Below are 12,994 nucleotides of genomic sequence, written 5' to 3'. Positions count from 1 at the left end.
TTGTTTTTAGATATATGATGATTTTGTTTTATTAGATTTCATTCTATATCTATACTATTAATTTCGAAATTATATTAAAATATTAAATTAATATTAAATATGTTTATGTATATTCAAAATAGACATGTTTACATATATTTAATTTTGAATTTAATTGTCCACTTTTTATGGTAAAAGATTATTATGATTTCCATAAATATAGATTGTTTTTGTTTTTTTGTTTTTTTTTGCTGTCAATAATTCTGTTTGGCAACTGGAATATATTTCATGAAATTTTTTTTTCAATTAGGGGGTGTTTGGCTTCAAGTTGTCCTTCCCAATTAATAGTATAGATTATTATTTTAAGACCAGAGTAGATTAAACCAAAATTCCTGGTTCAATTCAATTTAGGAAATAACCCCGGTTCAATTGGCTCAGGAGTCAGATCGCTTTGAGTAATACGTACAAGACATTGTTTTATTCTTCTTCTTAACTATTTTCAATAGTTAGTAATAATTTTTTTGTTTTTGTTCAAATGGGAAATTAGATCTAGCTAGTGGCTCGTTCCGCTGCTTCAGATCTCTCTCTCTTCGATCAAGCTTCTTCGGTCAAGGGGCACAAATCAAAACCAGAGAGAGCTTAGGCAATTCTCATATCTCACTTCTCTCTCGACTCCATCAACGATCTTTCTCGTCACGATCTGTTCGTAATTCGTTCGATTTCGCGGTGTTGTGCAGACGAAAAACTGCTGTTGAAGCTGAAGAAGACGACGACGAAGTGGAAGAGGAATAAGAAGGGTTAAAAATGGCGGCGGGTGGGTTTTTGACTCGAGCATTCGAGACGATGCTTAAGGAGTCTGGGGGAAAGAAGTATCCTGATCTCCAGAAAGCTATTCAAGCTTATCAAGGTTTAGATCTCAATTTCTCACATTTTTACTCTAATTGTTCGATCGTTGCTTTTGGTCAGAGGAGATTTCACCCATTTGGAACACGATCATAGCCACTAGATGTATTTGACTTAACTGTGGTTGCCGCAAGTGTTGGTTTATTAGTGAACATTAGTGTGGCTTGATAGGATTAGGCTAAGGCTATGGATTTTTTTTGGTTGTTGTCGATGATTTGCTGAGACTTAGGCCTTAGATCAACTTCTGGCTTTTAGTTTGTATTTGATAGTTGACTATTGACCTGTGAACAAAGATGCTACCTATCAGAATAGTTTGACTTCGTATTCGCTGGTTTCGAGTAATATAACCTTTTTTGAAGACTTATAGGCGTCAATGACTCTCTGATTTATTGTACAAGAAAGTTGGGTTGGGGAATTCGATAGGTTATGTGATGACAGAATGGTTTGCTTATTTCTACCTTAAATTAAAGGGAAGTGTGGTCCATTATTACAAACTTTCTATTATCGTCTCTGGGGTATTGCTGCGGTTAAGCTGCATGTGCTACTTAGATTCTCAACTGATCTGTGTCAATGAGGTGATATTAGTAGTATGAAGGATATTCACTCCCTGTTGTTATCCGGCAAGCAAAGAATTTTAAACAAGTCTTTGGTTAAGGCTTCTCTCTACATTATGTTTGGTTGTGCTCTAGTGTGGCATTTGGTCATATTGTCTTCATACTATGGAAAAACATGGTGTTGATAACTATTTTCTGGTTTGCTAACTACGCTAGCTTTCATTTGTGATTATTATAGATGGTTCGAAGGTTGTTACGCAGGCTGCATCCTCGAGCATAGATGAGAGGTAATGACCAGTGTGCCATTTTCTGCTAGCTTTAGGATTAAGTTTTCTAGATAAATTGATATTTACTTTGATTGTGTGTTATGTTTAATATCACCAAATCTTAAGGGGTTTCACATGTTAAGGTGGCCTATTCTGTCTGTCGTCCTGCCTTATACATATGGAAATAAGTTCAATAGTCTGATTCCTCAAGACTGACACTGATTTATATTTAACTTCAGTTCACAAGCTGAAGGTGGAGGTGAGAAAACTGGGGGAAAAACAGATGAACCGCAAAAAATCCCAAGTGCTGAAGTGGCTGAGCAGGCTAGCCAGTCAAAAAGCGGGACTATAAACATTTCATTAGCAAATGCTGGACACACATTAGGGGGTGCAGAAGTGGAGCTTGTTCTGAAACCTCTACGCCTTGCATTTGAGACAAAGAACTTGAAAATATTTGATGCTGCTTTGGATTGTCTTCATGTATGTATTTGTTTTTCTAATTGCTTTGAGTATTCCTGGTCGTTTGCTCCATTAAATGCCATCATTTTGAGATGTAATTCTGTACTCATGTAATGTATCTCCTGTCATTTAGTTGATGTGCTGAATATGTTTATAATTCTTTGTTTTTTGCAACCAGAAACTTATTGCCTATGATCATTTGGAGGGGGATCCGGGTTTGGATGGCGGAAAAAATGCTGCACCTTTCACCGATATTCTGAACATGGTTTGCAGCTGTGTAGACAACTCATCACCAGACAGGTATGTACCTTTGTTTTTCAATTTTTTGACAATGGTTATACCAATTCTTAAAGTGGAAAATTTTATGCAGCACTGTACTCCAAGTGCTGAAGGTTCTCCTTACAGCTGTTGCTTCAGGAAAGTTCAAAGGTAAGCCTCTGATGTAAAAAGCTATGTTTTGTAAAATTTTAGAGGGCTGAACTGGTTTCTCAGTTTATTGTGATTGCAACAGCAAATTTTACTATTTTAATTTGTTATTGATGGCAGTGCATGGGGAACCGTTGCTGGGAGTTATTCGAGTTTGCTATAACATTGCTCTAAACAGGTGTGCTTTCTCTCCTTTTGTCTGAAATTTTTCGTCACTCTAAGTGCAATCACTAAATGCAGAATTTTCATGTAGCAAGAGCCCAATAAACCAGGCAACTTCTAAAGCAATGTTGACTCAGATGATAAGCATAGTATTCAGGAGAATGGAGACTGACATTGTAAGTAATATTAATTTCTCTATTTTGGACATGTTTCATTGAATGCATGAAAAATTGAAAACAAAGTAATTTTTGAATGGAGGCGCTGACTATTGAATGTATATGTAGGCTTCCGCATCATCCACAGTGTCTCAGGAAGAACATGTTTCAGGCGACAGTTCAAACCCTAAGAATGAAGAAATTACTGCAGCTGATGAAAATGAGAAAGAAATGACTTTAGGAGATGCACTGACTCAGGCAAAAGACACAACTCTTGCTTCTGTTGAAGAGCTGCATACCCTTGTAGGCGGTGCTGATATTAAGGTTGGTCTTCACCTTATATTTTAAACTTTTATCCATTGCCTTGAGTTGATTAGAGAAGTATTCTTCAAGCAAGAAGTGCTGAAAGGTTTTTGGAAAAAGGATAGAAATTCCTTAGAAGAAAAAGATTCGACATTGTTTTGTAGCGTTGTTTCTCTATATACATCTTTCATATCCTCGTTGTTGCTTCTGGATAAGTAGAAAAAAATTTCAGTCACTGGTCCTCGAGTGCGCTCAAAGTCTTTATAGAGTTTCCCTTTCTTATCAAATAATAGAAAAAAAAGAGAGATTGGAAGAAGTTCTCTAGGATATTTTCGTTGTTCTTTCTGATTGTTGGAAGACTCTTGTATATTGTGGTTCAAGAGTTGTGGTTTTTTGGACAATGAAATTCTTAAATATATGATCAGGGATTAGAAGCCGCCCTTGACAAAGCTGTGCATCTTGAAGATGGCAAGAAGATAAAACGGTATAGTTTATGCCACTCTCCTCAATTCTGAGTTTAAGATTTTGCTTTTCTGATCTATATACCGGTATGTCTTTTATGCCTATTTATGCTTGTGTGTGTTTATGTGTTTGAATATGTATGCACACAGACGGCTATATTATACGTAAAACATTTGTATGTGGCTGAACATCTACACATGGTCATATATACCTGTTTTGATTAGCGAATAATGAGTTAGACTTGTTCTTTCCATTGTAAGAGTCATGACTTTGTATTGAACTCATTTTACTTCTATAGGGGCATCGAGCTAGAGAGCATGAGTATTGGACAGCGTGATGCATTGCTAGTATTCCGTACCCTTTGCAAGGTTGGCTTTTTGAGGGTTCCATTTTTCTATCCTTGACTAGCTTATTTGTGGTGCTTCTGTGACATATTTCTAAAAAATCTGTATCAGATGGGTATGAAAGAAGATAGTGATGAAGTCACAACCAAGACCCGTATATTGTCTCTTGAGCTTCTTCAGGTATTTTACATTGTTCTTGTAAATTTGTAACAAAAGACTCACTATAGCATAATATATAAAGTATTATTGTTCTGAAGTCAAATAGATGAGTGTAGACATGGTCGTTGTGACAGTGACTTTCAAATTCCACATCATAGAAAATTATTATTTTTCGTTTAAAGTCAAATAGAGGTGTGTTTGAATACATAATTGTTGTGACAGTTACCTTTCCACTGTTTCCTGCCTAAATTTTTGTGATATGCAGTAGCAGTAGGATTTACCCCCAAAACAGTTTCTGTGCATTCCTCAGAACTTTGATATTGTGAAAGGCCCGTATATATGTCTTTGACATCAGATTGTTATTTATGTTGTGTTTTCTCTAAAAGTCATTTCTGTTGGTTGAGTTTGACCAAATTTTCCGTAACAAATATGTTTGCAATATGCAGGGTATGCTAGAAGGAGTTAGTCATTCGTTTACAAAGAATTTTCACTTTATTGATTCAGTGAAAGCCTACCTCTCATATGCATTGTTGCGGGCATCAGTATCACAATCTCCTGTCATATTTCAGGTTTAATTCTCCATTTCATATACATCTCTAGATTTATATTAGAATGATGTATCTAACTAGCATTTTATGTTCTGGCAGTATGCATCTGGTATCTTCTCCGTGCTTTTGCTGCGGTTCAGAGATAGTTTAAAAGTAAGCATGTGATGTCTCCAGTGTAGAATTTCTTCTTTGCGGGGATTGTTTCCTTTTACCTTATTTTTTTGGTATCCTAAAATTCATTTCCAGGGTGAAATTGGTATCTTTTTCCCCATCATCGTCTTACGATCACTAGACAGCTCCGAGTGTCCCAGTGACCAAAAGATGGGTGTTCTCAGGTAAAATATTATTCTGCACAGTCAGATATATTTTACCTTGAATACGTCTCATAAGCAAGTGAATCTACTTTCTTTTTGCTTTGAATTTCATGGATTTAAATACTTTTTTATGCAGGATGCTTGAAAAAGTCTGTAAAGATCCTCAGATGCTTGTTGATGTGTATGTAAACTATGATTGTGATCTAGAGGCCCCAAACTTGTTTGAGCGCATGGTTTGCTCCATTTTCTTTTCTTTATATAATTACTGTACGTCAAGAATGTGACTGATAGTTTTGGCTCACATAACATATTTTCGTCTCTTTTAGGTAACAACACTGTCTAAAATTGCTCAAGGGTCTCAGAGTGCTGATCCAAATCCTGCCATGGCTTCGCAGACAGCATCAGTAAAAGGTTCATCACTTCAGGTAGGAGTCATATCATGTTTTCTTTACTTATGTCCAGAAACTTAACTACTTAAATTGCTATGTATTATTTTGTCGATATCATATTCAATAAAAAACTGAAGGAACCATTGTCTTATAAATTTCTAGTGCCTGGTCAATGTACTTAAGTCACTAGTTGATTGGGAGAAACTAAGGAGAGAGGCCGAAAATAGTACAAGAAATGCAAATGAGGCCTCTGCTTCCGCTGGAGAGCCAATTGAAACCAAAAGCAGGGAAGATGTCCCAAGCAACTTTGAGAAGGCTAAAGCTCATAAGTCCACAATGGAGGCTGCCATCTCCGAGGTTACTGTTCAATATTGTGAATGCTTGTCAGCAGTAGTGACATACTAATGCATGTATAATCATTTTGCAGTTCAACAGGAATTCAGTGAAGGGTGTCGAATATTTAATAGCAAACAAATTGGTCGAAAGGAATCCTGCTTCAGTTGCACAGTTTCTGAGAAGTACTCCAAGTCTGAGCAAGGTGGAACTATAGAACTATGCACAGTTATGTTCAGTATTTATAGGTGGGGTATAACTCTTTTTATATATAGGTTATGATTGGCGATTACTTGGGCCAACACGAGGAATTTCCTCTTGCGGTCATGCACGAATTTGTTGATTCAATGAAATTTTCAGAAATGAAGTTTCAGTCTGCTATTCGTGAATTTCTCAAAGGTTTTAGACTTCCAGGGGAGGCTCAAAAAATTGATCGCATTATGGAGAAGTTTGCAGAGAGGTAAGGACACCATGTATTATTCTCCCTTTTCTGAATCTACTACAAATATTAAGCTTGCTAGTTATTTGTCAATTAGGTGATGAAAACCTATATTAGATTATCTTATCCGTTTTTCCTCATTTAAACTAACATTTTCTGTTCCACTGTTTCTTTGAGTAGATATTGCGCAGATAATCCGGGTCTGTTCAAGAAAGCAGATACTGCCTATGTTCTAGCCTATGCAGTTATCATGTTGAATACAGATGCACATAATCCAATGGTTTGGCCGAAAATGTCAAAATCTGATTTCACACGTATAAATGTTACAAATGATCCTGAAGATTGCGCTCCAACTGAACTTCTGGAAGAGATCTATGATTCTATTGTACAAGAAGAAATTAAACTAAAAGATGATGACAGCAGCATGAAGAAGTTCAGCAGTCAAAGGCCAGGAGGAGAAGAAAGAGGTGGTCTTGTCAGCATTCTTAATCTGGGTTTGCCAAAAAGAATATCAGCAGCTGATGCTAAGTCTGAGACTGAGGATATTGTTAGGAAAACACAGGAAATTTTCCGGAAGGATGGAGTGAAAAGAGGAGTTTTTCACACTGTAGACCAAGTTGACATTATAAGGCCCATGGTGGAAGCTGTTGGATGGCCTTTGCTTGCTGCTTTCTCCGTTACAATGGAAGTAGGTGATAACAAACCAAGGATTCTTCTCTGCATGGAGGGATTTAAAGCTGGCATACATATTGCATTTGTTCTTGGAATGGATACAATGCGATATGCCTTTCTAACATCGCTTGTCAGGTAAACTTGCAACAGTTTGTTTCACATCCCCACTTATGCTTGATTGTTAAATATTTATTCAGGTTGCCTTGTGTATTGGCAATTTATGTGAGGTATTGTGCCATCGCAGTGCAAGTTTTATTTGAATGGCATGTTGACTATTTTTCCGTCCTTAGGTTCACTTTCTTGCATGCTCCTAAAGAAATGCGGAGCAAAAATGTTGAAGCACTGAGGATATTACTGTCTTTGTGTGACTCAGAACCTGATACCCTGCAAGATACTTGGAATGCAGTTTTAGAGTGTGTTTCCCGGCTAGAATTCATTATTTCTACTCCTGGAATTGCTGCAACTGTAATGCATGGATCAAACCAGATATCCAGGGATGGTGTTGTTCAGTCATTGAAGGAATTAGCCGGGAGACCAGCTGAACAAGTTTTTGTAAACAGTGTGAAGCTGCCCAGTGAATCCGTTGTGGAATTCTTTACTGCTCTATGTGGTGTTTCAGCTGAAGAGCTGAAACAGTCTCCTGCCCGTGTTTTCAGCTTGCAGAAGCTTGTTGAGATCAGTTATTACAATATAGCTCGTATTCGCATGGTACACTTCTGATAGTCTTCTATCCTACTTGATGCATGGTTAATTATGATATTAAACATGTCACAACACATACCCTATCCTCGCACCTCATGCAAAGTATGGATACACTTAACATTAACAACAACACAAGCAGAGAGTAAATCGGAGAACTTTGTTGCCTTTGTTGTCTATTCTGTTCTTAATTTGACTTATCTCTAGTGTGCATTATTACAAGTTTTGGTGTTTGTTATAAAATGCTTCCTCACCCCTTGTCGAAGTAATATTGAAGGCCTGATAGATTACGTATCTTAGGCTATACATCCATTTTGATACTTATATTACATGCACATATTACTTATTTTGTTTGTTTTGTAACATATACCAGGTCTGGGCAAGAATTTGGTCTGTCCTTGCTGAACATTTTGTAGCTGCTGGTAGCCATCATGATGAAAAGATTGCAATGTATGCCATAGATTCTCTGAGACAGTTGGGGATGAAATATTTGGAACGTGCTGAGCTCACCAATTTCACTTTCCAAAATGATATTCTCAAACCTTTTGTCATTATTATGCGGAATACTCAAAGTCAGACCATAAGGAGCCTGATTGTTGACTGCATTGTTCAGGTTGCTTGCTTGGTCTTTTCTAAATTCGAAAATTAAAATGTTCATAGATTTTTGGTTATTCAGTAGTATGCAGCCATTTTTTCAGCAGCTAATCAGTCTTTTATTTTTAGATGATAAAATCTAAAGTTGGAAGCATAAAATCGGGGTGGAGGAGTGTTTTTATGATATTTACAGCAGCTGCAGATGACGAAGTTGAATCGATAGTTGAAAAATCATTTGAGAACGTTGAGCAAGGTGATAAACTGTCCATCAAACTCTTGCATTTTTATCCTAGTTTTAGTATATTTTCTCACTCTTTCGTTTCGTAAATGTTTGTCTAACCACTAGTTTGTTTGCAGTTATTCTTGAACACTTTGACCAGGTCATTGGAGACTGCTTCATGGATTGCGTCAACTGTCTCATCAGGTTTGCCAATAACAAAGCTTCAGACCGTATAAGCCTGAAAGCTATTGCCCTTCTCAGAATATGTGAGGATCGGCTTGCAGAGGTATGTTTTCAAGCTAAGTTTTGCCCTGATAATTCAGCGTTATACTCATTTATATAACTTAAATCCTATGCCCCACACTCCTTTCCCGTTCGTATCTATGTTTTGGGCTATCATCGAGCTCTCTCACTTCCTTTTGAGTTCTCCCACTGTAACTACATATGCTCATTTGCCTAGCATGTGATAATTCTCAGGGACTTATACCTGGTGGTGTTCTCAAGCCTGTTGATACCAATGAGGATGAAACTTTTGATGTGACAGAGCATTACTGGTTTCCAATGCTTGCCGGTTTATCTGATCTGACTTCTGACTTTAGAGCCGAAGTTAGAAACTGTGCTCTGGAGGTGTTGTTTGATTTGCTGAATGAAAGGGGGAAAAAGTTCTCCACACCTTTCTGGGAGAGTATCTTCCATCGCATCTTGTTTCCAATTTTTGATCATGTGAGTCATGCTGGAAAGGAAAGCTTAATATCTTCTGGGGATGTAAAATTTCGTGAAACAAGCATTCATTCTCTTCAGCTCCTCTGCAATCTCTTCAATACGTTCTACAAGGTACTGAAGAAGTTTTCTTCATTTGCTCCCTTTATGCTCATCTTGTCCATTTTACTCAATTAATTTTCATACTTGCTGCAGTACTTGTCATGTTTACTGCATGAAATCATACAGATATTTTTTCATGACATATTATTGCATGCTGCAAATTTGACCGTTGAATTATTCACCTTTGGAGCAGGAAGTTTGTTTTATGCTGCCTCCACTTTTAAGTTTGCTCCTAGACTGTGCGAAGAGATCAGATCAGACAGTTGTTTCAATTTCTTTAGGAGCATTGGTTCACCTCATAGAGGTTGGAGGCCATCAATTTAGTGAGGGCGACTGGGATATGCTCTTAAAAAGCATAAGGTGACCACCTTTCATTACAAACTGTTATCTTCAGTTGTTGTTATCTAACTTTTTCTTTCACTTGCCAGAGATGCATCATACACAACTCAACCGCTGGAGCTGTTGAATGCTTTGAGTTTAGACAATCCGACAACGAACCTAGCTCTGACAGGAGATATAGAGGCTGATGCCTCTGATTCTCCACGGGTTGATCATAATCCTGACGATATTAAAGATAATGGGAAAGTTTCTGCCCAGGCATCTCCAAGGATTGGTACTCCTGGTGCGGATGGTTCTGAAGGTTATCACTTAACTTTGTAGAACTTTGGATTTATGCTTAAACAATTTACAGGATTGCCTTATGGCTACTGCTGGAAAATAATTTCTTGTTATGTAGGACATGTTGGGCCTGATAAACTATCTGAAAGAAATTTGAATTTATACATGCCATGTTTTTTAAACCTATATTGTTTCCCATTAAAGGTCGTCCATCGTCATCTGGAAGGGCTCAAAAGGATGGGGATGATGTGAATCTGCAACGGAGCCAGACTTTTGGTCAAAGATTCATGGACAATCTGTTCCTTAGGAATCTCACATCTCAACCAAAAAGCTCTATTGCTGAAGTGTCTGTACCCTCTTCTCCATATAAGGTATTTTGCATGTGCACACTCCCTGGCTTTTTATCCATTTGATATATCTTGCTAATTTACACTCTTCACTGGTCATTCCTTTTTTTTTGTCATAGTTCTATTGTTTCTCCAAGTAATATGATAAACATGGAAATTTCTTTACTAATTACCTTCTTCTGTAGCATGAGGATCCTATAGAGCCTGACAGTAGAGAAGAAGAGAGTCCAGCTCTAGGAACTATTAGAGGCAAATGCATTACACAATTACTACTACTCGGAGCTATCAACAGTATCCAGGTATTTTAATGTCTTCTCTGCTTTGCTACGATGTATGGTCTTAAGCAGACACTCTTATTCCTTCCTGAACACCTGACCCCCAGTAAGCTTTAGAGGACATGTGCCGGGTGTTTTGAACTGACAGTTGCATTCTTTCCTGTTTGGTGTTAATTCTGCAGCAAAAATACTGGAATAATTTGAAAACACCCCAGAAGATTGCGATTATGGACATCTTGTTCTCTTTCGTAGAATTTGCTGCTTCCTACAATTCATATTCTAATCTTAGAACACGTATGAATCACATTCCCGTGGAGAGGTTGGTGACTGATCCTTATGGACTGAGTAATAGATATTTTTCCTCCTTACATAAAATCTGATCTGTTCATTATTTACAGGCCACCTTTAAACCTTCTCCGACAAGAGTTGGAAGGAACCACCATATATTTGGACGTTTTGCAAAAGACAACTTCTGGGCTTGCGGATGATACATCTAACACGGAAGACAAACTAGAAGGTGCAGCAGAAGAAAAATTGGTAACGTTCTGTGAACAAGTGCTGAAAGAAACATCTGAACTGCAGTCCACTTTGGGTGAGACTACTAACATGGATGTTCATCGGGTACTGGAGCTGCGTTCTCCGGTGATCGTGAAGGTAAATACATCTTTATTTTTTAAACATTTGTGAGTGAGATTATTTGATAGAGAGGATAATTTTCTAATGTCATCTTGTTTCAGGTTTTGGAAGGCATGTGCTTCATGAACAACACAATCTTCAGGAAACACATGAGAGAGTTCTACCCTCTGCTGACGAGACTTGTCTGCTGCGAACAGGCAAGTTACTAAAGTCCTTAGTGCATCGGCTTTGGCTTAGTTTATCTTGTAGAATCTTCACACACACACAAACACACCATAACTTTTTTTTGCCTATAATGTAATTTGGTAGATCTAACTTTATGAGTTTACTATTGCAGATGGACATACGAGGTGCATTAGCGAACCTATTCAAAGCACAATTGAAGCCACTTTTGCAACAGTAAATGATCTAATACGCCATGATTTTGTGTCAAGCTAAAACACTCTCAATGTGATTTTACTTCCCACACTTTGGGTTGTTGTTTTGTTTTCTACATTGGAATGATTTCTTTCTCCTGATTTGAGAGAGCACATCCCAAATTAAATTGCCATTTCATACCGTATCAGTTCTTTTTTTCTTCGCGATTTCTTGTTCTCGATTTGTTATATTCGCGTCAAACTTAAAACCTCAAATTTTAAGATGTTATATTGGTTGATTCTTAGCAAGTTAGGATGCTGTTCGTAATCCTACTTTGCTCAGACTCACAGTACTGTTTGTTTCATAGACATCACAATGTGGACTTTTGAATGGTGCTATCACAGTTTATTAGTTTCGATCAAACACTGACTTCATCTTTTGTGAGTACATGAATCATGAGTGTAACCAAGTGCTAATACCTCAATTGGTAAAGATCTCTAGCAAAAACTTAGAGGTCGCCGGTTCGAATAGCGTTTGAGACAAGATCATATTACTTGCTCTGGTTTTTGGGTCCTCGTACGCGTCTACAACGTATGCACTTGGTTGTTTCACTGGCAATGCGATCCCCGTTTTAGGCATCTTAAAAGAGTGTCAGAATCAACCTTTGTATATATGGTTTTAGTGTTTTATAAAATACTACACCTCTATTTTTTCTTTCATAATCAACAAAGTCCCAATAAAGATTACGCGTTGGGTAGAGAGTGGATTAAAGCTCAAAGAGACAAAGGAGATAAGAAGATGATGATGGTGCATGCACAAAAGCAAAAGCACCGAGTTATATAATTTACTTTGCATTTGCATGGCAAACTTGGAAAAGTGATCGTGCACATGCATGATGGCCTAACTAAAAGATTCAAAGTTAGTAAACGCGTTTTTGCTTTAATTTTTGGATTTCTATATTATTCTTTTGCTCAAAAAAGTCAAAACTAAAGATAATTTAGTATCATATAAAGATCCAACTTGAAGTCGGTTCGGACATAACCATCACTGAAATTGAGGTTAACTCCAAAATTTTATTTAAATTCGGTTCAGTTTTGTGGTTTCATTATCAAATTAAAAAAGCACAGTCTTTATTAATTAATTAAGTAGACGTTGAAAAATACAATTAGCAAAATCATAATAAATTAAAAAACACCAAAGAAAAAAAAGGGAAATCTCTATCATATACGTAATTTGCATGAAAGTGATTGCGCAGATGGCCAAAAAAGGATTCAAAGTTATTTAACGCGTTTTTGTTTCGTTTCTTAATTAAATTTGTATAGTTTTCTTGAACAACCTAGTGTAATTTATTTAGTGTTAATAACTCAAATATTAAAGATTTTGGAAAAGCTAAACGGTTGTCGGTTCAAATAGCATTTGGGACGAGTACTTATAACATGCTTTGGTCTCGAATTTGAGAAAATGTATATATCTCGGACCGGAATCTTTTAATTATGGAATTATTCAACTAATTAAATAGTGTTGATTGGTTCCAAACTAGAAGCCAGTTTAAACATAAC

At 37.0% G+C, this 12,994-nt stretch overlaps 1 protein-coding gene across 1 annotated transcript; it reads left to right on the top strand.

Annotated features, from left to right (window-relative positions):
- The first annotated feature begins 500 nt into the window (after window positions 1–500).
- Window positions 501–11,671, top strand: LOC17887140 (brefeldin A-inhibited guanine nucleotide-exchange protein 5). Its single transcript, XM_023783464.1, has 33 exons — window positions 501–886; window positions 1,675–1,723; window positions 1,942–2,182; window positions 2,340–2,461; window positions 2,532–2,590; window positions 2,708–2,765; window positions 2,841–2,925; window positions 3,034–3,228; window positions 3,633–3,691; window positions 3,968–4,037; window positions 4,125–4,193; window positions 4,619–4,741; window positions 4,820–4,873; window positions 4,967–5,055; window positions 5,171–5,267; window positions 5,361–5,459; window positions 5,586–5,780; window positions 5,851–5,961; window positions 6,032–6,216; window positions 6,376–7,002; window positions 7,158–7,575; window positions 7,940–8,179; window positions 8,290–8,413; window positions 8,518–8,666; window positions 8,858–9,214; window positions 9,396–9,562; window positions 9,631–9,842; window positions 10,025–10,191; window positions 10,353–10,466; window positions 10,625–10,761; window positions 10,841–11,096; window positions 11,180–11,275; window positions 11,416–11,671. The coding sequence occupies exons 1-33, from the start codon at window positions 784–786 to the stop codon at window positions 11,479–11,481; spliced, it is 5,193 nt and encodes a 1,730-aa protein (XP_023639232.1). The 5' UTR covers window positions 501–783; the 3' UTR covers window positions 11,482–11,671.
- The last annotated feature ends 1,323 nt before the right edge of the window (window positions 11,672–12,994 follow it).

This window comes from Capsella rubella, unplaced genomic scaffold (assembly GCF_000375325.1).
Source record: "Capsella rubella cultivar Monte Gargano unplaced genomic scaffold, Caprub1_0 scaffold_5, whole genome shotgun sequence".
Taxonomy (NCBI): domain Eukaryota; kingdom Viridiplantae; phylum Streptophyta; class Magnoliopsida; order Brassicales; family Brassicaceae; genus Capsella; species Capsella rubella.
Note: the sequence above shows the minus strand (reverse complement) of the source record. Positions and strands in the feature narration are given on the sequence as shown.